This window comes from Spea bombifrons, chromosome 8, assembly GCF_027358695.1.
Source record: "Spea bombifrons isolate aSpeBom1 chromosome 8, aSpeBom1.2.pri, whole genome shotgun sequence".
In the NCBI taxonomy this organism is placed as follows: Eukaryota; Metazoa; Chordata; class Amphibia; order Anura; family Pelobatidae; genus Spea; species Spea bombifrons.
Window position 1 is genome coordinate 18,572,364 of NC_071094.1, and position 25,845 is coordinate 18,598,208.

Genomic DNA, 25,845 nt, shown 5'->3' on the forward strand with positions numbered 1-25,845 from the left:
TTGAACATGACAATGAGTCACCTGTGGGATGTCATGGAACGGGAGATTCACATCATGGGTGTGCAGCCGACAAATCTGCAGCAACTGCATGATGCCATCATGTCCAAAGTCTCTGAGGAATGTTTCCAGCACCTTGTAGAAAGTATGCCACAAAGAATTAAGGATGTTCTGAAGGCAAAAGGGGGTCCAAACCGGTACTAGCAAGGTCTACCTAATAAAGTGGCCAGTGAGTGTTACCAAGGGCTTTAAATTCATACCTAAAACACGTGTGTGAAAATAAAAACACAAAAAAAAAAAACCACAAACTTTGACAAAAGCTGGCGGGAGAATTAGTATATGGAAAGAGTTAAAATACCACAATTTGAAATACCCTGGGGTGTCTAGTTTTCAAAAAAATATGGGTTTATGGGGTAGCCTCAATAACCCGTCTTTAAAGATGTCTCCAAACAGGACACAGTTACATAGTTAGGCTGAAAAAAAGACATGCATCTGTTTATTTCTTGCTGTTGAAGGCAAAAAAACCCAGCTGTGGCTCTTTCCAATTTTGCACAAACTGGACCAAGAAGCTGTTTCCCCATAATTTAAACCTTGTATCCCTGAATATTATGTTTTTGCAAGTATTCATCCAATTGTTGTTTAAATGTCTGTACAGACTCTGATAAAACCAGAGGCGTATCTACTGAAAATAGCGCCTATGGCAAGCACTGAAATTGCGCCCCTGTCCAAATATCTAAAACCAATTTACAAGCCCCTGCTGCCCATATATATATATAAATATTAGTCCCTGCTGCCGATAGCGGGTATAGATCAACACACAAGCCCAGATCAATGGAAATTCACTTGTGATCTCAGCACTGAAGGTATATATCAAATAAACAGAATCAGACATACAAGTCCTGTATTTGCAGGTATACAATAATAATATATGAAACGTAGCATCGCAGGTATAGATCAACTGAATAAGACATATTAACCCTGCATTTGCAGGTACACATAAATCAGGGGAGGGCTGCCAGCCTAAGGCCTGGGGGGCAAGTCAAGTGAAGTGGCTCCGCCCCCTCGCACTCACCTTTCACCCCTCACGCTGCTCCAATCACTATGCGGCCATCAGACTGCTGGAAAACTTATCTAAACAGCCGCTGGGTGCTGATGCCACCGACCGGAGCTACTTTAATCCTTTTTTTTAAATTTATTTAATATGCCGGATCGGCTTGCCATATTAAAAATAAATAAATAAAGTATTAAAGTAGCGCCGGCCGGCAGCATCAGCACCCAGCGGCCGTTTAGATTCGATTTCCAACAATCTGATGGCCGCATAGTGATGGAAGCAACGTGAGGGGTGAAAGGTGAGTGCGAGGGGGCGGAGCTTTCACCCCTCACGCTGCTCCCATCACTTGGCGGCCATCGCATACGGCCGCTGGGTGCTGATGCCGCCGGCCGGCCGTTTAGATTAGATTTCGGGTGGCCTGGGGGGCAATTGCCCCCTGCCCCCCGGCCCAGCCCGCCCCTGACATAAATAATGTATGGAAACATAGCATAGCAGATATGGATCTACAGAATAACACAAAAACCCAGCTCTGCAGGTAAAGATCAATTGGAATTCACATAAAAACACGGCATTAAAGGTATATTTAAAACCCCCTAAATTACAGGCATAGATCACAGGTTGCACACCCCAAAGTCAGCCCTGGCGCCCACACTGCCCACATACAACCAGGCCAGCACCCAGATAACACACATAAGATTTGCCATCTTTGTCCCCAAATAGCCCAGCACAAGTCAACTTTGTCCCCAAACAGCCTGGCCTGTGCCATCTTTGTCCCATATACACCCTGCCTATGCCATCTTGGTCCCCAAGGCTCAAACCTCCTGCTAGTGCCATCTTTGCCCTTCCACAATTATACATCTATGATACACAAACACTTTTACAGTCACTCACTAATTCACACATTAATTCAGACAACTCGTCCACACATTAACTCATGCTCTCCCTCATTAACTCAATGCATCCACACATTAACTCATGCTCTCCCTCATTCAGACAATTCATCCACACATTAACTCATGCTCTCCCTCATTCACTCAATGCATCAACACATTAACTTGTGCTCTCCCTCATTCAGACAATTCATCCACACATTAACTCATGCTCTCAATGAGCATGAGTTAGTGTGGATGAATTGTCTGAATGAGGGAGAGCATGAGTTAATGTGTGGATGCATTGAGAGCATGAGTTAATGTGTGGATGAATTGTCTGAATGAGGGAGAGCACAAGTTAATGTGTTGATGCATTGTCCCTCATTCAGACAATACATTCACATATTAACTCATGCTCTCCCTCATTCAGACAATGACTTTCTTATCACTTTCTACCCCCCATCTCCCTCCCTTATCACTTTCTACCCCCTCTCCCTCCCTTATCACTTTCTACCCCCTCTCCCTTATCACTTTTTACCCCCTCTCCCTCTCTTATCACTTTCTACCCCCTCTCCCTCCCTTACACTTTCTAACCCCTCTCCCTCCCCCTACCCACTATATATCCTCCCCCCTTACACACTATATACCCTCTCCCCCCCTACCCACTATATATCCTCCCCCCTACCCACTATATACCCTCCCCCCTACACACTATATACTTCCCCCCTCCCCCCCTACCCACTATATATCCTCCTCCCCCCTACCCACTATATACCCTCTCCCCCCTCTCACCTTGAAGTCCAGCGACGGGAGCATGATGCTGCTGTCTTCCTGCACCGCCTGAGCGCCGTAATATGACGTCATATTTCGGCGCCCAGCAGTGAAGCAGCAGGCACCAGCGAGCGGCTTTTAAACGCTGTCGTCTTTTTTTGATGCGGGGGAGAATGAGGGGCGCCGAGCGGTTGCTAGGCGCCCCTCTCTCTCCTCCGCATCAGTGTATAAAAGCCGCTCGCTGGTGCCCGCTGCTTCACTGCTGAGTGCCGCAATATGCCGGCATATTGCGGAGCTCTGCATGAAATGCCGGCACCGGGACGGGGGTAGAAGGCTCGAGCGGTTGCTAGGCGCCCCTCTCTCTCCTCCACATAAAAAAAAAAAACCCGGCATTTAAAAGCCGCTCACCGGCGCCCCCCTTGAGATGGCGCCCATGGCACGTGCCATAGCTGCCATACCCTATATACGCCTCTGGATAAAACTACCTCTGCAGGCAGAGAATTCCACATCCTTATTGTCCTAACTGTAAAAAATCCTTTCCTTTGCCTTAGACTAAATCTCCTTTCTTCCAGTCTAAATGCGTGACCACGTGTCCTATGCATAGTCCTGTTTATGAATAGATTTCCACACAATGGTTTGTATTGGCCCTGAATATATTTATATAATGCTATCATATCCCCTCTGAGGTGCCATTTTTCTAACCTAAACAGATTAACCTTTCTTCATAACTTAAGTGTTCCAATCCTTTTATTAATTTTGTAGCCCGTCTATGCACCTTTTCCAGGAACAGGATTACCAGATTTAGAAAAAAAATATTTTAAAATTAATTGCTCTATAAACATAAAAACATTGGGCATTTCTAAATCAAAGACAAATAGTAGAATGTACATAGCAGCATTTTCATTAGCTTAGAGAGAAGAAAATTACACAAGCACCACAAAAATGTTAAAACAGCCTTGGTCATGAAGGGAGACTCTTACAACTGGATCTGTCCCATCCTCCTTCAAGCATGCTACCATTACTCCTATCTTGAGTAAGGCTCTTGTCCATGCCCTGATTATCTCCCGTCTTGGTTACTGTAACTCTGTCTTAGCTGATCTCCCTCTTAACCGTCTCACCCCTCTACAATCCACCATGAATGCTGCTGCCAAACTTATCTTTCTCACACATTGCTTTACTAACTTCTCTCCCCGTCTGTCAGTCTCTTTATTGGCTGCCTGTGCGCTTCAGGATTCATTTCAAAATCCTCACTCTTGCCTTCACAGCGGTTCCCCTCTCTGTATCGCCTCCTAACCGGTCTCTCCTTTCTATCCTCTCCTCTGATTTCTAGCTCTCATGCACGCTTACAAGATTTCTCAAGGGCTGCCCCTATCCTATGCTCTCCCCCGGCCTATCTGGTTTTTCTCCGTGCCTTTTATTCCTTCAAAAAATCCCTCAAGACCCTTTTCCTTAAGGACGCTTACAACATAGCACATTAACGGCCTCCCATATTGCTATAGCTCACCTTTCCTAGTCCCTCTCCTGCAATACTTTTACTAGTGTATATCCCTAATAATGGCACTTTTACCTATTGTGTAATACACCCTAAATCCCTCTAGATTGTAATATCGTTTGAGCAGGGCCCTCCTCACCTGTTGTCTCTGTTAGTCAATTTGTTATGTTACATACTACTTGTTATGTCGTGTCTACCCATTCTACATCGCTACAGAATTTGATGGCACTATATAAAACAATAAATAATTATGATGATAAAAAACAGCCTGGTCCTTAAGGGGTTAAACATAAGGATGATGCATCACCACTCAAGACATGATACTTACAGCTTTCTATCTCCAGAGTACAGTTCTGCTGGTCCAGAGGATATCTGCGTAGGTCCATCATACAAGCTGCTGTAGTTGTAATTCTGTGAGTGAAGAAAAGTAATTAGTTGTAGTAGACAAAATGAAGTAGATAGCATGGTAGATATTAATGGAACTACTTATATACACTACAGTTCAAATGTTTGGGGTCACTTAGCTGTTCTCATGAACAACAAGGACATTTCTAGCTGTGCTAACATAATTGCAAAAAACCTCATTTTAATGGACAAAATATGTGTGTGTATATACCATATTTGCTCGATTATAAGACCAGGTTATTTTCAGAGCAAATGCTCTGAAAAATACCCCTCGTCTTATAATCGAGGTCGTCTTCTAATCAGACCTCAAAATAATGTCCGCTGGGGCCAGGCTGCTTACTGGTGCTTTGGTCGCGAGCAGCGTCTCTTCTACTAGCAGCAGGAGAACAGGAAGCTAGAAGAGTGTCACATAACTCTGCCTCCCCCCCTTCCTCTGGGGGCGGGGCCAGAGAAGTTGCTCGCACAGCCGGGCCCCTCAGAAGTCTTCGAGTGAGAGATCTGCAGTTCAGGTAAGGGGGTGGGGGAGGGTTTTTGAGCAAGTATGTGTGATTAATGGAATGAATGAGTATTTAAATGTTTGTGAATGAGTGTGTGATAGCATGGATGTGTAAGGGGGGTGGTGGTGGTAGCATGGCATAGGGAGGCTGTACTCACACTCCTATCATCCCCAGGTTCCAGCATGTACTAGCTGCCTTGGCTTGATAGGAGTGTGATTGCTGTTAGCAGTTATATATATATATATATACCTCCAGAAATGCCTTTTAACCCCCTATATGCCACTCTGCCCCATGATATGCCTTTTAACCCCCTATATGCCACTTTGGCATATAGGGGGTTAAAAGGCATATCATGGGGCAGAGTAGCATATAGGAGGGTATAAGACATTTCTGGAGGCAGAGTGGCATATAGAGGGTTAAAAGGCACATCATGGGGCAGAGTGGCAAATAGGGGGTATAAGGCATTTCTGGGGGCAGAGTGGCAACCCTGGGTGCCAATGTGCATAACTGGGGGGGGCAGGTTGGCAAATAAAAGGAAATAAAAAAATATATTTTTCTCAATCATAGCTTTTATTAAATATGAAAAATTGTTTACATGAATTAATATTTACTAGTAAAACTTTTTTTTCCTATAGGGTAGTCTTATATTCAGGCTTTTTGTTTTTTTCCTAAATTAATATTTAGATTTTGGGGGGTTGTCTTATAATCAGGGTCGTCTTATAATCGAGCAAATACGGTATATAGTTGATCCACCGAGAACATTATTTTCTCCTAATGCTAAATATATGCAAAGCTGGAGTAAGGCAGAAGTATGCATTGACAGGATGCAGTACTAGCAGGAAAGCTATTGCTTCAAACTGCATGTTAGGTTTCAGATGAACTTCTGTTCACAAAACTGAAGTTGACTGGTTTATCCAACCTTAAAAAAAAACCAAAGTTTATTTAAACAAAACAATATTCTATTATATCAAATTAATAATTAAAAAATACAAATTTTTCTTTATAAAAAGCACCTAACTTTTAGGGTGCGGCCTATATTCGGGTGCGGCCTATATCCGAGCCAGTACGGTAAGATATTTAGATATTTTAGCAATACCAATGATGATATATCCTACATTCTAATTTTTTCATTATAGCTTATAGCAATCAAGGTAACATTGTATCCACAGTAACAAATAAAAGTGAGTGAGCCTTTGGGCTGGCGTATTGTATAATCAGTAGGTACGTAAAGATAGTGAATCCGTGTAAAGTTCCCCCCTTCATTCGTAATGCACCATACTTATAGATATTCCCATCTTCTCCCCTGATATGCCACTCTGCCCCCCCCCCGGTATATGCTTTATGCCTCCTAGGAGGGTGCTCCACCATAGAAGCCCTGGTGGGAGAGCCGGCAGAGGAGGTTGTCTGCGCGCATTGTGTAGAGGTCCACCTGCTGCCGGAGAAAAGGATCCAGGTACCCTGCAGCGCTGCGGGGGATTTGGATCCTAACCCTGCTGCTTGCCTGCTGCAGGGCTAAATGAAAAATAAAAATTAAAAACATCCGTCCAGTGCCCGGAACTGCATGTCCCGGGCGTCGGGCGATATGAATTGCGCATTCTTGCGCTAAACCCCAAATATAGGCCGCAAAAATGCAGCCTATATTCAGACAAATACGGTACTGACGTCAACACAGCTTTCACTATGCAAAGAGGCATTTAGATATATCAACCTATCAACCTATATCAACACATTGTCCCCAATCATGTAGCCTGAATTTACAGTAGTACTATTGCTGATTTGTAAGCAAATTAAGGAATATCATTTCTGCTTCGTCTAAATTTCAAATGGCCAGATTCACCTTCCCACTTTATTTCGACACACAGCAGTGGCATCCCATAAAATATGTAGCCTTTCTAGTACATGTAAGATAGAGGCAGACCTTGCAATGTAGCCACCTTAGTTTATTTTCCAGAGAGAAGGTAAGCTGCAGATTGTGGATTCATACAAACGTTTTTTTTAAAAAATTTGTGCGTTCGTATGGATCCGTGATAAAGAGGGCGATTCCCGGCGAAAATGCCAAAAAACTAATTCCAAAGAAAGTACTGAAATGTTTTCAATTTGTTTCCACCTGCAGCTGTCGTTACAAGCCATTTTGGTGCTCATTGAAGTGGGGAGGGACTATGTGTAGGAGGGTATACATCAGTAAATTAAGTTTTTCCTTTTTTCACACTGGCCAATCTGCTTTTACAAGGGGAAGGGACAAGCATTATATATATATATAGATATATAGATATATATATATATATATAGATATATATATAGATATATATATGTGTGCTGACACCATTTTAGTGTGTCAGTAACAGTAGTTATAGACTGATGTAAATTTAAATTTGTGACAGTGACAGCTTACCAGAGGCTGAGATTGATTTTCATTGATCATATACAATACTACAAGTTAATTAATCTCTTAAGGACCGGACACTTTTGCCGTGCTCGTGTTTAGCTGTAATTTTCTCCTCTCTCATTTAGTGAACCCACACAAGTTAATATATTGTTTTTTATCAGGACTAGAGGGGCTTCCTTCAGATACAATGATTTTGATCTAATTTCCTACAAAAAAAATATGATGAAAAATTGAACCTGCCCCTACGTTTTCTAACTTTAATTTGAAAGTCTTTTTTACTTACCTAAAAAAAAAAACTAATGAAAAAAGCTGCTAAAAAAACTGCTACTATTTCTCCTGAATTTAGAAATATTTTTAAATAATGTTTTTATGCAAGTTTGCTATTTCGAAAACATTTTTTTCCAAATCTAGTCATTCTGCCCCATGTGCTATTTTGGGTATCTTTCAAGCCGGCAAAGGCAATTTACCCCATCAAACCATTAACAAAAAAAAAACTTTGTCAAACTTTGTGGTAGTAATTTATTTTGTGTTTTTTTATCACACAAATTGTACTTCAGGTATGGATGTACAGCTCCTGCTATATGTCACAGCCAAACATCACCTCAATATGTGTTCAGCAACATCTCTCTTGTACAGTGATACCAACTGTGGCTACCCTTGGCCTCTTTCATAACATCCCTTAACTTTATGTGATTTATAGTAGATTCCTCTTGAGTAGATCACTGTTTTACTACTTATATGGCATCCCCTAATTGCCTTTTTATTTCTCCTTGTGGGATTGTGTTTGGTTTCTAATGAGTCATACTCTTTTATTGTAAAAAATGCACCTTTGAGCATTTCAGACCTCCCCCGGGTTAGATTTTTTTAGATCAGGTTAGATCAACTGTTCTTTTCGTTAGATTTACTCTAAAATATGCAATATTAACAATCTTTTTCAGGGGGGGCTAACCCATAGCCAGCCACCCTCAACAAAAATTTCAACACAAAATAGGATTGTGAATACCGCCTCCTGCGTGATAGATCTAACGAAAAAAACAGTTGATCTAACCGGATCTCACGAATATCTACCAAAATCCATAAAAAAAAAAAAATCAAAATTTCAGTTGAGGGGGGCCAGCCCGTATGTATACCCATCCCCTGCACACAAAACAGGATTGTGAATACCGCCTCCTGCGTGGTAGATCTAACAAAAAAAAACAGTTGATCTAACCGGATCTAATGAATATCTACCAAAATCCATTTAAAAAAATCCAAATTTCAGTTGAGGGGGGCCAACACGTATGTATACCCATCCCCCGCACACAAAATAGGATTGTGAATACCGCCTCCTGCGTGGTAGAGCTAACGAAAAAAAAAACTGTTGATCTAACCGGATCTAACGAATATCTACCAAAATCCATTTAAAAAAATCCAAGTTTCAGTTGAGGGGGGCCAACACGTATGTATACCCATCCCCCGCACACAAAATAGGATTGTGAATACCGCCTCCTGCGTGGTAGAGCTAACGAAAAAAACTGTTGATCTAACCGGATCTAACGAATATCTACCAAAATCCATTTAAAAAAATCCAAATTTCAGTTGAGGGGGGCCAACACGTATGTATACCCATCCCCCGCACACAAAATAGGATTGTGAATACCGCCTCCTGCGTGGTAGAGCTAACGAAAAAAACTGTTGATCTAACCGGATCTAACGAATATCTACCAAAATCCATTTAAAAAAATCAAAATTTCAGTTGAGGGGGGGCCAATATCTCAGTGATTAGACTAGATCTAAAAAAATTTGTCTGATCAATCCTGATCTAACGCGGAGCTATCATAATCAGTAACATTTTGTTGAAATTTTTGTTGAGGGGGGGCTGGCTATGGGTTAGATTGTTAATATTGCCTATTTTAGAGTAGATCTAATGAAAAAAACAGTTGATCAAACCTGATCTAACAAAGATCTAACAAATGCAATGATCTTTTGTAAAAATTCTTAATATGGGGGGGTAACCCGGGGGAGGTGCATTTCAGTTCTAGTTTTTTATTGAACTTCTCATTTGAGATGTTGTCCTACACCTTTCAATCTCAATATTAAGTTTAGCAATTTACAGGGTTTTTACTCTGACCATGTTATTTTATCTCTGGCATATTTTGTTTACACCTGCATTAGGATTCTATGTAACCTAGATATGGAACTTGCAATTGTGTTAACCTTGTAAACATTGTACTTTGCACATATGATGTCCTCTCTCTGTACTCTGTACCATGCTGTTTCAACATTGTGCTGTAGTACCTACTATTGCTTAATAAACAGAGAATTTATTCCATGCATGGGTTTGTCGGGTTGTTTGGGAGGTAAAACGCCACATTTAGAAAGTGCACATTTTTTAAATTGGAGCTTTGACATATGGTCCTTCTGCCACCATGTCCTATTTGGGACATCTTTGAAGCCGGTCAGTTCAATTTATCCCATCAAACCATACATTTTTGAAAACCAGACACCCCAGGGTATTTCAGATGCTGGTTTTTTTTTTACCATAATCATTTCTCCGTTTATTAAGAAAGTAAAGTTACAGGGTACATGTACAGTGTACCTCCAACTTAAGATGTTAGAGTGAAACATGAAAAAAACAATAGTACACGATTCTCTGAGTAGTACAAAAATATGGGTTCCCTTTGGGGAGCTCATCATATGATAATCACATATGTAAAGCCATTTGCGCAAAAAATCAAATAAATAAAAAAAAAAGGAAAATTTGCCATGCCGTCACATTAATAAATGTAACTTTCTTGAGCTACATTGAGTCCCCCTACAGCATGCTGTGCCCCCCCAGTTGAAATGCCGTCTTTTTTTTTTGTAACAGACACGGAGGAGAAAGAGAGGTGCCGAATGGTCGCCGAGTAATAAGTTTTAGCAACCATTCGGCACCGCTAACTCTTCTCCGCGAGGCCTCTGCCTCCCTGTTCTGCCGCTGTGTGTGCGGCTTCACTGCTGAGCGCCAGTATATGATGTCATATTCCGGCGCTCAGCAGTGAAGCCGCGCACTCTAAGCGCCATGGTCAGTGGGATGCAGCAGCCTCCGATTCTGTAGTGTGATGGGGAAAGGTCTTGAAAGATGTTTATAGTATGTCCTTCAAAAAGGATGGGCACTTTTGATCTGCATTTTTGTAGTATTTGTTCCTTTGTGCGATATTCATACAGGCAGCAGATTATGTCCCGAGGAGGTTGTGTGTCAGGGCCTTGAGGTCTGAGCGTGCAGTGAGTTGTAGAGTGCACTTTATCTTTGCTCTCCTCCAAAGCTGCCACGCAGTCTCCCAGCTGATGAAGGTTCTCCTTGATGTCCTGCAGGTCATCTCGGATGCCGGACAACGCTGCATGAAGCCGGGCTGACATTTCAGCTTTAGTGGGGAGGTCTTTCACAGCTTCCTGCCATGCTGGTTCAGGCTGTGAAAGTGGTGGCGCCTAGGATTCAGCAATTGAGGGTGAGCCGGAATGTGTGCTATGCGGGCTTGGAGGAGCTGACGCCATCTTGGTAAGTGAGTCTCTTTGCTCCTGGTCGGAGATATGTTGAAAAAATGCACGAACGGAGGTGCTCGAATGTTTTTTCTTTCACCCCAGGGGTTTTAGAAGTAGAAGAGGCTTTAGAATGCTTGCCCATTGTTGTGGTAACACACCCCAAAAAAAACAGGTTAAAAGCAGAAAATCCTCGGAGCCCTGTATCTAAGCGTGCATCCCCTTTGAGGGCTAGCCACGCCCCCAGATGGTGGTATTTTCATGCACTAATTTTACCACCAGCCTTTGCCAAAATTTGTGGTGGTATTTTGTGTATGTTTTATTTCCCCCACACACATTATACTTCAGCTATAAATTTACCACTCCTGGTATATGTCACTGTTAAACAACACCACAATATGTATTCAGCAACATCTTTTGAGTACAGTGATACCACCCATGCATCGGTTTGTCTGGTTATTTGAAGGCTAAAAGGCCACATTTGGAAAGTGCGCTTTTTTCCCCACTTTCGTCAGTTTCTGCCTACACCCTATCTTTGAACCGGCCAAGCCAATCAAACCATCCCTTGAGTATTTGAAATGGACTCTTGGGAAGATACAGCGGTAATTTTAGCACATGCTCATAATATTAAACTTTTTTAAATTTTATTATTGAACTTTTTCTTTTTCTTTAAAAAAGTAGTAACATTTAAAGATAATTATACAATGGTGTCACCATCAGGGGAACTGTGACATCACTGTATAATCTTTAAATGTTACTACTTTTTTTTATTTTTTGCCATTTTTTTTAATTATTTTTTAAAAAATAAATAAAGAATAAGCTGGGCTTCATTGACTTGCATGGTACCTGTATTCAACCTGCAAGTGGAGTTCTCAGAAGGGTATTATGAGGGGCCGTTATGGACATTATTTCAGGTTTTTATCTCACGTATATATCATATACTGAAATGCATATATCATATACTGAAACATATATATCATATAGTGAAACGTATATATCATATAGTGAAATTTTTCATATATCATATAGTGAAACGCATATATCATATACTGAAATTTTTCATATATCATATAGTGAAACAGATGGAGTGAAATTTGTATATATATATATATAGACTGAAAAAAACGTTTATATCATATAGTGAAACAGATGGAGCGAAATTTGTATATGTATATATATAAACTGGTCATCCGTCACATGATCATGACCCTGACAGGTTGATTCCTTCTCCTAGAGCTCATTCTGAGCTTACTGGTAAGCAGCGTAGGCCTCTCTATTGAACTGGGTAAGTTTTTCTTCCCATTGTTTTTGTACATTTGAGCCCCTTTGTTTAATTTGTGATCATTTTCTGCATTTTGAATTGTGTATTACATTTATGTTAGTATCTGTTAGTTTCATTGCTAATGCTTGTTCAAGATGGCATGATGCTATCATGTGAGTTTTTGGATGGGGGTTCTGGGGTGATATGGGGACTTGCTTGTTTTAATTTTTTGGGGGCATGTGGGATTAATGTTGGAAGTAGTGATGATGTTTGGGGTTCGTGGGGTTACATGTGGATGTGCTGCCTTGAGATGGTCTGTTGTGGGATTAGTGGTTTTGGGGGGGTGGAGGAGGTGTTTGTTTTTATTACTTCAGGGTTTTTTCTATGAATTTTGCCATTTCATTATGTTTATCTTTTCATTAAAAAGACAGTGTAATGTGGGTTAGATTTTTTTGTTTTAAACGGATTGGATCGGTTGGCGAATTTTGTTATTGATGTCATTGTTGGAAATACAGTGGTACACTATAAATATAGGGACACACAGGGTGGTACATAGACAAAAATAAGGACATGGGGGGACATACAAGCATAGGGACACAGGAGGACACAATATAAATATAAAAACACATGGGGGGCACAGAAACATAGGGGCCCCACAGACAAACAAAATAAAAACATAGGTACACAGAGTCGCACACATTATATATATATATATATATATATATATATATATATATATATATATATATATATATATACATATACACACACATACACATACACACACAGGGAGACACACATAGAGACCAATACAAACAGGAACACACAGGGTTACATAGAGGGGTACACTTGAAAAGTAGTTCATTTGCATATCAAAATACAGGTAATGTCATAGACATGAGGAAACCTTTTCCTAATTCATGCATTTACTTGCATATCTGTTAATACACTGTATAGATTATTCTTCATCATTATTTACTCTCTGTATTCACAGTATAAGCAATAATGAGGTTACTGAGTCAGTAACCTTTAATATGGCTACATCAAATGGAGAGTTTCCTTACTTTGTGAATTAAATTCATCCCATTTGTAAAAGGAAGAAAATACCTACAAATTGTTGCTTCTCCCCTTCCAAGTGTCACTTCTTGCTTGAGCTCAGTATACTTTTGATGCTCAATTTCTGATTGATTTATCTTTATTTTTTCGTTGTTTTTGAAGAAGATTTTACAGTTTGGTCACCCTCCATGTCCTTGTTCCTGGAGCTCAGTTTACCCCCACATCTTACAGTGTATTTTACGTAAAAGATTTTAATATTGTAATTGATAACTTTTTTATACATTTTTTTAAAGCTATTTTAAAGACGACCATCTTTTGGACACCGCATTTGATGTTGTAATACTTTATATTTTTTTAATTGGATTTTAAAAAAGTGTTCATTTATATTCCATTTTATTACTTACTTATTTCACTGAGTAAAATGCAAATCAAATTATAATTTATTTGAAATGTGTTATTCCAGATTTTGTTGTTTTTTGTTGTTCTGTCTCTCACTGTTCAAATAAACCTTCCATTAAAATTATATCAGACTGATCATGTCTTTGTCAGTGGGCAAACCTACAAGATCAGCAGGGGGATCAAATATTTGTTTCCTTCACTGTACTAAGCCATACATTGACGTGGTAGGCCTCTGCTCCTGAAGCAGCCTGTCTGTACTAGCCCTGTCCCTAAAGCAGCATGTGCCAGCCTTGCCCCTTAAGTAGCCTGTTTGTGCCACCTCTGCCCCTTGCGTAGCCTGCCTGTAGGAGAGGACTGCTTGGATGAGGATGAGTCGGAATGAGCTGTCAAGGTTGTTCAGATGCTGGCAGAGTGTCTTATGAGGTAAGGTTGTATGCTTCACGAAAGAGGTGAGTTTTCAGAGAGCTTTTGAAGTTAGCATATGGGGGAGAAAATCTGACAGAGCGTGGAAGGGAATTCAGGGAGTGTGAAGAGTTAATGATGTTAGAAGAGAAAGGTCACGAGAGGAATGAAGAAGGCTGTTTAGTGGTTATTAGTGGCATTAGTGGTGGACCTACAATCCACAAATTGAAACGCAAGATTTCAAGGAAACTACAAACAATACTGCACACTGATAAAAGACTTCGGACAATATTCCCACATCCCCCACTACTTTCATTCAAACAGCCTCCCAACCTCAAACGATGGATGGTGAAGAGCACCCTTCACAGGCAAACAGGAAATGGTACCCTTCCCTGCCAACAAAAGAGATGTGAGACCTGTTCACACATCCACACCACAGAAAAAATACTAATACCAGGCTCACACTTATACCACAAAATCAATGGCTGTTTTACATGCAAATCCTCTGTGGCATACCTCATTATGTGTGTTAAATGCCCAACAGCAATGTATGTGTGAGAAACAGGCCAAGCATTGCACAAACAGTTTAATTCCCACAAACATACCATCAACCAACAAAAATAGAAACACCTGTTGGGCAGCATTTCTGTCAGCCTGGACACAACATAAGAGATGTGAAGCTCTTAGTACTGATGGGATTATTCCGCACCCAGAGGGAGAGAAAATATGGGAGGTCAGACTAATATGCCAGTTGAATGCCCTACGCACTGGCCTCAATAGAGACAAATAATTATTCTCCCATTATAACATTACAAATCATTAATCCTCTCACAAACATTGAATTAACTACAACCAACTTATTTCTGCTAACATTTGACACCTTCATGGATCTGACATATTTCAAATGGTTTTATGGCCCCACTAACCAAAGATGCTCTGAAAGAACTGTATCTATCTATTAGATCTGTTAGTCCTGCTAATTACAAACGAGGTGTGTATGTGAAATGTGACACTTCTATGAATTATAACATGCGTACCCGCAGCTCCTCCTTAGTACTCCTCACAGTACTATTGAAACAAGTGTAATGTGTACAGGTAGGGAAGCGCAGGGTTAAACGATGTGAAAAAAATCGTATCCAGGACACTCTAAAATGCAGTCCTTTCCAATGATCTGTATAAAAGAAATAATACTATGGCACAGTAAAGTAAGTAAAAAGTGTGGCCCCTATTTATTGGAGCAACTTACAAGAGGTGATGGCTCACAAAATGAGCTACAACAGCATGAAAGTAAAGGCAGTCCACGAGGAATTTTCTGGTAAGTGGTGATATGAATGGATGATCAGCCTCTACGCGTTTCACCAGGTGCTGTCTTGGCTTCCTCAGGAGACAAATTTGCTGTTTTTGGTCAGCAAATACTGTGCCATAGTATTATTTTATACAGATCATTGGAAAAGACTGCATTTTAGAGTGTCCTGGATATGATTTTTTTCACATGCGCTTCCCTACCTGTACACATTATACTTAGTCCTGCTAATTTAATGCTCAGTAAATTTTCCAATACCTCTTTGTTTATTTTACCTTTTTGTTAACCTGTGAACTGTGCTTTTGTATTTAGAAAATTCTGTTTTCGTTTCATTAGGAAGGGACCTAAGCTTTCAACTTGGTCTTGAAAGCTTGCAATTAAACTCTGTTAGCCAATAAATGGTATCATTTTAACTAGATTAAAAAGGTCCGTATGAGCAACTTTATTGGTCGCCAGCAGGGGCCTCCTCTGCCATCAATCAATGAAGTGCAACTGCCGGCGACCAATAGTCGCTCATACAGACATTTAACTCTTAGAGCGGGGGGCCAATGGTCTCCCCAGGCCAAGTTCTGCGTCAGGAGTCGCTCGTACAGACTTTTAAAATCCTGGTGCAACAACGTGGCCCGGGGGAGACCACTGGCCTCCCCACTCCATGAGTTAAAGGTCCATACGAACGACCAATAGAGTCACTCGTACAGATGGACCTTTAGCTCTTGGAGCGGGTCTCCCCAGGCCAAGTTCCACCTTCAGGAGTTAAAGGGCCGTGCAAGTGACTCTATTGATCGCCTGCAGGTTGATGCCAGAGGAGGACCCTGCAGGCAACCAATAGAGTCGCTCGCACAGCCCTTTAACTCTTGAAGCAGGGAGACAGGCCAAGTTCCACGTCAGGAGTTAAACGTCTAACTCCTGACCGAGAACCTACGGATTTCTGCTCCCATTATCTACGCAGGATCGCAGGGGTTAATGGAAGCAGAAATCCGTAGGTTCGCCGTCGAGTTAAAGGGCCATAAAAACAGCTTTATTGGCCTCCTCTAGCATCAACGCTAAGGCAACGTGTCTTTTGCGACGTCATTTTGGCGCCAAATTTGAAAGTATAAAAGCCCTGACCTCCCAGAAACCTTTGCTCAGGTATCAGCTGGCCTTTCCCTATACCAAAGCGTTATATGCCATTTGCCTACTCATGTACCAGACCCTACTTAGACCCTACTTAGTAATTTAAAATAATGTAATAAAAAACGTACATCTCTTTATTGCAATGGCCTCTCACTATTCACCTTCTTATTTTACTGACATAATAATAAAAGCTACAAGAACCCAAACACAGTGTTTCTCAAACTAGGTTTAAATACAAAGTTATTAGTAAATATTAATTCATATGTTAACTATTTTTCATATTTAATAAAAACTGAGAAAAAAAGCCTTGTTTATATTTTCTTTTATTTACCAAACTGCCACCAATTATGCACATCTGACCCCCAGCTTGCCACTCTGCCCCATATATGCCTTATACCTCTTATATGCCAGAGATTCCACTGTGCCCCCGATATGCCTTATACTCCTTTTATGCCCGTGATATCCAACTGAGCCCCCTGATATACCTTTTACCCCCAGATATGTCTTATGCCCCCCTGATATGCCTTATAACTTCCAATATGCCACTCGTCCCCATTTATGCCTTATACCTCCCTATATGCCACTGTGCACCCCGATATGCCACTCCGCTCCCCATAAATGCCCTGCACCACCCTGAAATTCTCCCTGATTCACCACTCTGCCTCCCCCAGATATGCCACTCTCAAATTCATTATACCCCCCATACACCACTCTACCTCCCCTATACACCACTCTAACTCCCCCAGATATGCCATTCTGCCTCCCTGAAATTCATTATACCCCTCATACACCACTATAACTCACCCATACACCACTCTGCCTCCTCCCCCCTCCCATACACCACTGTAAGGCTTAGGGAGAGTCCAGTATGCAGGAAGGATACACCAGGCGGGATACAACAGGGACTGATAGCAGCAAAGTCTGTATACAGAGCCGAGGTCAGGCTCACAGAGAGTAGCGTAGTCCAATATACAAGCCAGGTTCAGGAACACAGGAAATCAGGAGAGCCGTTAAGTAGACCAGGGTCGGTACACAGGAAATCAGCAGAGCCGTTAAGTAGACCAGGGTCAGTACACAGGAAATCAGGAGAGCCGTTAAGTAGACCAGGGTCGGTACACAGGAAATCAGGAGAGCCGTTAAGTAGACCAGGGTCGGGACAATGGAAGGCAGCAACATCAAAGGAATAGCCGGGATCATACACAGGAGTCAATAGAAAATCTCTAGGAACGCAATACTCGGCACAATAACTGAGCACTCAGCTTTGCTCAGTGCTGGGTTTTAAACTTGCCGCTCTGGGGATACTCCGCCCCCGGGCGTGACGTCATTCAAGCGCGTTCCCCGGCATCCACTCGGGGACGCATAAAGTTTGTTGGAGGCAGACACACCGGCTGCAGAGGAGGAAGGAGAGGTGCCGCGGGATCCAATACCCGCGGCTAACGGGTATTCAGGTGAGTGGCTTCGCTGTGGTCCGGGTCTCGGACCCTGACAACCACTCTGCCTCCTCCCCCTCCCATACTCCACTTTGCCTCCTCCCCCTCCCATACTCCACTCTGCCTCCTCCTCCCTCCCATACTCCACTCTGCCTCCTCCCCCGTCCCATACACCACTCTGGCTCCTGCCCCCTCCCATACACCACTCTGGCTCCTGCCCCCTCCCATACTCCACTCTGGCTCCTCCCCCATCCCATACTCCACTCTGCCTCCTCCCCCCTCCCATACTCCACTCTGCCTCCTGTCAGCAACGGAGGTTCACAAGACACAAGGGAGCCGGGTCTGGGTAAGTTGCTGACAGGCACTTACACTGCATCTTCATAGAAGCCTTAGCGTAAGTGAAGGGCAGTAACGGAGGCTGTCAGCCGGTGGGGGTCTGCATCGCACAGACAGCCTCCGTTACTCACCTTCACTTAGGCTGAGGCTTCTATGAAGCTGCAGTGTAAGTGCCTGTCAGCAACGGAGGTTCACAAAACACCAGGGAGTCGGGAGAGAGGCAGAGCAGTGTATGGGAGGGGGGGGAGTCAGAGGCGTGTATGGGAAGGGGAGAGAGACGGAAGTGAGAGACCGGCCAACAGTGAGGGGAATCCAGGTTCCCTGCAGCGTTGCGGGGGATCTGGATTCTAGTGTTATAATCCGACCTCTGTTTGAGGTCGGATTATATAAAGATAAAATCGATAAAAATCGATTCGACTAATCGATAATGAAAATCGTTGACAACGATTTTCATTATCAATTATTATCGATTTTATCGATTAGTTGTTTCAGCCCTACATGGAAGGGTAACCCAGCAGAGGTGGTTAGTTTCTTTGTTTAAGTATTCAAAGAGTTAATCTGAGGTTGAATTAAATGTGTTTCTTTGTGTATGCCCTCTGTATCTGTTCTGGCAAAAGGTGTTATCTTCCCAAAGGACCCCTGTGGTGATTCATGGCCCAATTGATGAGGATCCTGAGTTATAGGAATTCCATTCCTATCTTAAGTGGAGGGGTTTCCATCACCATTACCCCACCATAACTTATTGGCACATCAAAGATGGGAACCAATTCTTGGAAAAGATGTCATATAATTGGTCATGTGGTCAGAGGGGTGTTTTCTTGAAACAGAGTCTGATCTAGGGACAATTCAGCGACCTCAAAGCTCTGATATACTCTGATCGGAACAACATCATAAGAAACCATCTGGATTTAAGGCGTTCCCACAGGCCTACTTATTGGAGAAACTCGTGAGTGAGGGTCCTGTGTTTAAGTCCCTTTGTTTTTAAGAACTGTTTGCTGTTTTATTTTTCTTTTGTCTTGTTTTTTGTAATTGTGGCACTGTGTAATCTTTGTCTTTTTGTTATTAAAATACTCATAATCTAAGTCTGTTTTGGGCTCTAGTATTGATATCCACAAACCCTAAGAGAGGATAACACGTTACCATTTTGTTATTAAGTTCTAGAGGATATATATATATATATATCAGGCCCGGACTGGCCATCGGGCACACCGGGCATTTGCCCGGTGGCCGGGGCAGGGCCGGATTTATTTAGGGGCTAATGGAGCTGCAGCTCCAGGCCCCTACCTTAAAATAGGCCCAGTCAGGACCGGACTGACTGGGCCTATGCGGCCGTCCTTAACGCAGGGCAAAAGGGGCACCTGCCCCTTAAGCCCGCAGCAACTGCGACCGGGCCCGCTACTTACCTGGCAGACGCGCGCGCGAGCAGCGTCCCTTCCACGGCCAGGGGGACGCAGGAATCCAACGGAGCCATGTGACGTACGTCACATGACCCTGCTGTGCGTCTGCTTCCCCTCTGCAGATCCACGGAAGTCTGCGAGCGGCGCGTACATCATCGGTTCAGGTAAGGGGGTGAGGGAGGCTGTATGGAGTATGTGAGATTGAATGAAAGAGTGAATTAATGAGTATCTGTGAAGGAGTGAGTGAATTAATGTTTGTTAATGAGTATATGTAAATGAGTATCTGAATGAGGGAATTAATGAGTATCTGAATGAGGGAATTAATGAGTATCAATGTATGAATGAATATCTGAATGAGTGAATGATTATCTGTGAATTAGTGAATGAATATGCGTGTGTGATAGCATGGATGTGTAAGGGGGGCAAAGATGCCACAGGCAGGCTGTTTTGGTGGCAAAGATGCCACAGGCAGGTTGTTTTGGTGGCAAAGATGCCACAGGCAGGCTGTTTTGATGTCAAAGTTGCCACAGGCAGGCTGTTTTGGTGGCAAAGTTGCCACAGGCAGGCTGTTTTGGTGGCAAAGTTGCCACAGGCAGGCTGTTTTGGTGGCAAAGTTGCCACAGGCAGGCTGTTTTGGTGGCAAAGTTGCCACAGGCAGGCTGTTATGGGGGCAAAGATGCCACAGGCAGGCTGTGGCAGAGCCTGTCCTGTTTGTGTGTTTGGGTGTCGGTGTGGCAGAGCCTGTCCTGGTGTGTGTGTGTTTGGGTGTCAGTGTGGCAGAGCCTGTCTTGGTGCGTGTATGTGTGTGTCGGTGTGGCAGAGCCTGTCCTGGTGTGTGTGTGTCAGAGCCTGTCCTGGTGTGTGTTTGTGTATGGGTGTTGGTGTGACAAAGCCTGTCCTGGTGTGTGTGTTTGGGTGTCGGTGTGCCTGTCCAGAGCCTGTCCTGGTGTTTGTGATTGAATGTCAGTGTGGCAGAGCCTGTCCCGTTTGTGTGTCTGGGTGTCAGTGTGGCAGAGCCTGTCCTGGTGTGTGTCTGGGTGTCAGTGTGGCAGAGTCTGTCCTGGTGTGTCTGTGTGTGTGTGTGTGTGTGTGTGTCTGGGTGTCAGTGTGGCAGAGCCTGTCCTGGTGTGTGTTTGTGTATGGGTGTTGGTGTGACAGAGCCTGTCCTGCTGTGTGTGTGTGTGTCTGGGTGTCAGTGTGGCAGAGCCTGTCCTGATGTGTGTGTTTGGGTGTTGGTGTGGCAGAGCCTGTCCTGGTGTGTGTACGAACACAGAAAAGAACCCCAGCACTCCAATCAGCTTCCAATCCTTAGGTTACTTTACTCAAAGAAAGCAAAACAAAAAAGCAACGTTTCGGCCAAACAGGGCCTTTGTCAAGCTCAAACGGCCCTGTTTGGCCGAAACGTTGCTATTTTTGTTATGCTTTCTGTTTTTGTTTTGCCCTTTTTCCTGCTAGCTCCCAGTTGAGTGCTGAAACATTTAACTGTCCTGGTGTGTGCGTGTTTGGATGTCGGTGTGGCAGAGCCTGTCCTGGTGTGTGTGTTTGGATGTTGGTGTGGCAGAGCCTGTCCTGTTGTGTGTTTGGGTGTCGGTGTGGAAAAGCCTGTCCTGGTGTGTGTGTTTGGTTATCTGTTTCCTTAATTTACAGTAGGAACTATTTCATTTTAACTTATCCAGAGATAAAATGCCCTCCTGAATTTCTAGTGACTGCGGGGACAAAACATTCACCCTGAAATCACCCTGAAATAGTGGAAAAGATAAGGTATTGTGTTATTTACTCTATAATATTTATTTCAAGGATTAGTCGCACTAAATTGTGGCTTCAGGCTTCCCATGTTGAATGACCAAGTATTATCTATATGTATGTTCATATATGTTTTTTCATAAAAATGGGCTGCTCAGTCTGAAATGCCCAGGCCTATTTTTTGTCCCAGTCCGGGCCTGGTTGATATATATTTATATATATATATATATTTATATATATTTATATATATATATATATATATAGAGAGAGAGAGAGAGAGATAAATGTTCTAATTTGGATTTCTCACGAATGCGGTATCAAAATCGTGAGTGGTGGCAGACTACCTGGGGATACAGGCAGGATTTGGGGGTTAATTTGGTGTAATTTATGCCTTGTTAAGGGGTTAAGTTAGTAAATCCAGAGGCCTGGTGCTATTAACCCCTTCATGCCCACGCCCGCCACACAGTAACAGCTTGGCAAGTAGTCCTGAGCGTGACACTTCTCCCAGATTTTTGGTGAGTTTTTGTTTCCTGCCAGTAGGAACTAGGGCTGCAACAAACGATTATTTTCATAATCGATTAGTTGGCCGATTATTTTTTCGATTAATCGGATAAAAAAAATTAAATTTTTCATTTATTTTAAATTATTTAATAAAGTAACATAGGATGTTAAAAACAAACGGCAGAATAAAATTTTTTGCTTGTTTTTATTTCCCCAACCTGCCCCCCAGTTATGCATATTTGAGCCCAGGCTTGCCACACTGCCCTCCCCACATATGCCTTATATACCCTATATGCCTTATACCCCCAGATATGTCACTCCGTCCTCCTCAGGTATGCCGTATACCCCCTGATATGCCATAGTGCCCTCATAGGATTTGCAGACTCGTTCACAGACACAATACTTTTATAAATAAATACAGGATTAATCTTCACTGCCCCCAGGATTTAGATTCCCCTCAGTTTGCCCCCCTTTACCTCTAACTGCACCTTAAGTTAACCTCATTAAATTAATTAAATTAACCCTCAGTCCTCAGCATTAAATTAATCCTGATTAGAAGACCCCATTTACCACAACTGCCCCTAAATTAACCCTGAAGACTCCATCAACCACAACCGCCCCTAAATTAACCCATTAACTATAACTGCCCCTAAATTAACCCTAAACACCCCATCAACCACAACTGCCCCTAAATTAACCCTAAACACCCCATCACCACTGCCCCTAAATTAACCCTAAACACCCCATTAACTATAACTGCCCCTAAATTAACCCTAAACACCCCATTAACTATAACTGCCCCTAAGTTAACCCTAAACACCCCATTAACAATAACTGCCCCTAAGTTAACCCTAAACACCCCATTAACTATAACTGCCCCTAAGTTAACCCTAAACACCCCATTAACTATACCTGCCCCTAAGTTAACCCTAAACACCCCATTAACTATAACTGCCCCTAAATTAACCCCCACCTCCCCTAACTTTCAGCAGCCCAAATATTAATTTTATACTCACAGTTAGATGAGTGTCACAGCCATGGCGATGCTAAGGAAATGGGCGGAGCCAATCGGCCATTTGGCTCCGCCCCTTTCTTCCTCCCTGTCCCTCCCTGCAGTCACTGCCAATTGGCCCCGCCCCTTTATTTCTCCAGCAGCAATTGCAGGGAGGGACTGGAAAAAGGAAGTGGGCGGGCCAATCGGCAGTGACTGCAGGGAGGAACTGTAAGTAGCAACTGCTGCTGTGACTCCTGTGAATCACACTAAACGGATTATAACACGAGGGGTATTTTTCAGAGCATTTGCTCTGAAAAAACCCTCATTTTATAATCGATAAAAATCCATTCAACTAATCGATAATGAAATTCGTTGCCAATGAATTTCATTATCGATTATCATCGATTTTAACGATTAGTTGTTGCAGCCCTAATAGGAACCACCTGTTTTCCCAGCTTACGGTCAGCCGTGACAGTATGCCTGAGCCAACACTATGGTTCCTGCAGCACTTCAAGCCACGCTGTCTGACATGAATCAGAAAATGGAGAAATTGGCTCAGATGATGATGGATATGCAGGCACAGTATGACAGTCTACGCAGTGAAGTAGCGGACTTAAAGGACCAAGCTGCAGCCCGGGCTACTCCTCCTACGCCGCCTACACCCACCATTGGTGCACAAGATCCAAGCCCTTCGTTTGAACCACATCATTTGTTACATCTCTGTTAGATCAGGTTAGATAAACATTTTTTTTTGTTAGAAAAAATATTAACAATCTTTTTGAGGGGGGCTGAAAAATTAATCATAATTAATAACAGTTTGTTGACATTTTTGTTGAGGGAAGGCTGGCTAAGGGTTGTAGCCAGCCCTCCCTCAACAAAAATTTCAACAAACTGTTATTACCGTATTTGCTCGATTATAAGACGACCCTGATTATAAGACGACCCCCCAAATCTTAATATTAATTTAGGAAAAAAAGAAAAAGCCTGAATATAAGACGACCCTATAGGAAAAAAGTTTTACCAGTAAATGTTAATTCATTTAAACTATTTTTTTTAATAAAAGCTATGATTGAGAAAAATATTTTGGTTTTATTTCCTTCTATTTTCCAACCTGCCCCCCCAGTTATGCACATCTGCCCCAGAAATGCCACTGTGCCCCATGATATGCCTTTTAACCCTCTAAATGCCACTGTGCCCCATGATATGCCTTTTAATCCTATATGCCACTGTGCCCCATGATATGTCTTTTAACCCTATATGCCACTCTGGCAGTTAGAGGGTTAAAAGGCATATTATGGGGAAGAGTGGCATATAGGGAGGTTTAAGGCATTTCAGGAGGCAGAGTGGCGTATAGAGGGTTAAAAAGGCATTTCTGGAGGCAGAGTGGCATTAAGGGGGTTAAAAGGCATTTCACAGAGCACCCTGCCTCCAGAAATGCCTTATGCCCCCCATTTATAACTCCCCCCGCCCCATTTACCGGTACTTCTGAGTCTCCTGTCATGTAGCTGGGGCAGCGTGTAGACTCACGCTGCAGCCGGGAAGGAGGCGTGGCTAGCAGCGGGGGTTGTCTGCGTGCATCGTGCAGACATTCCCCGGCTGTCAGAGATCAGAGTTCCCCGCGCCGGCGCCGGTGCCGCACCGGTGCGGGGAACTCTGATCTTTGACAGCTGGAGAATGTCTGCGTGATGCACGCAGACAACCCCCGCTGCTTGCCACGCCTCCTTCCGGTGGCAGCGTGAGTCAACACGCTGCCCCAGCTACATGACAGCTGCACACCGGAGACTCTGAAGTACTGGTAAGTGGGGCGGGGGGGTTGAGACAGGAGGATCCAGATCCCCTGCAGCTGCGGGGGATGTGGATCTTAGTCGTGTCATAGTCAGGCTTTGAGGTCTGATTATAAGACGACCCCGATTATAAGACGAGGGGTATTTTTCAGAGCATTTGCTCTGAAAAAAACCTTGTCTTATAATCGAGCAAATACGGTAATTATGATAGCTCCGCATTAGATCAGGTTTGATCAGACAAAGCTTTTGATCTAGTCTAATTACTGAGATATTGCATATTTAATGAGGGGGCTGCCCCCCCAACTGAAATTTGGAATTTTTTTTTTTTTTATAGATTTTGGTAGATATTCGTTAGATCCAGTAAGAGCAACTGTTTTTTTCTTTAGATCTATCATGCAGGAGGTGGTATTCACAACCCTATTTTTTTTTGTGGATTTTGGTAGATATTCTAGGGGGCTGAGTAACATATAGGGGGGTATAAGGTGCATAACTGGGGGCAGGTTGGCAAATAAAAGCAAAAAATATTTTTTCTCAATCATAGTTTTTATTAAATATGAAAAAATAGTTTACATGTGAATTAATATTTACTAATAAAACTTTTTTTTCCTATAGGGTAGTCTTATATTCAGGCTTTTTCTTTTTTTCCTAAATTAATATCAACATTTTGTTGTCTTATTATCGAGAAAATACGGTATTTACTTATTAGTAGCCCTACTCTGAACTCTCTCCAAAATGTCAACATTCTTCTGGAGATGGGGTCTCCAGAACCATACACTATACTGTAGGTGAGATCTACCCAGAGATCTGTAAAGTGGTAGAACCACCTTTCTCTTACTACTAATGCCTCTAGCAGATGTCTTGGAGAACTGAAGGTAGGACATATTCCTGTTGGATCTAGGCTGCTAGATTTGTGTTTGCAGAATATCTTAATTTTGGGGGCTGTCGAGTCGAGGAGCTGAAGACACACAGAAAAGAAGGGCCTGAAACTACGGATGACAAGTTCCTTCCATCTCAGAGACAGTTATTATCATCTGAAATGCAGTAGCAATTGGAATGTTAAGAAAGGTATCCAAGAGATTCAGCGTTGAGAGTTTCCGTTCTGAACTTGTAAGGACCAAACTTGTTGACTACTCTGAATTCCGCTAAAAGACGCAGTTTGC

The 25,845-nt window shown here is 42.7% G+C and overlaps 1 protein-coding gene across 1 annotated transcript in view; it reads right to left on the reverse strand.

The window, feature by feature from the left end:
• Nucleotides 1–25,845, reverse strand: part of LOC128503634 (gamma-aminobutyric acid receptor subunit beta-4-like) — a 215,170-nt gene that overhangs the window by 41,021 nt on the left and 148,304 nt on the right. Inside the window, exon 5 of the mRNA XM_053473786.1 lies at nt 4,509–4,591. Coding sequence (XP_053329761.1) covers nt 4,509–4,591 — 83 coding nt within the window. The remainder of the gene's footprint in view (nt 1–4,508; nt 4,592–25,845) is intronic.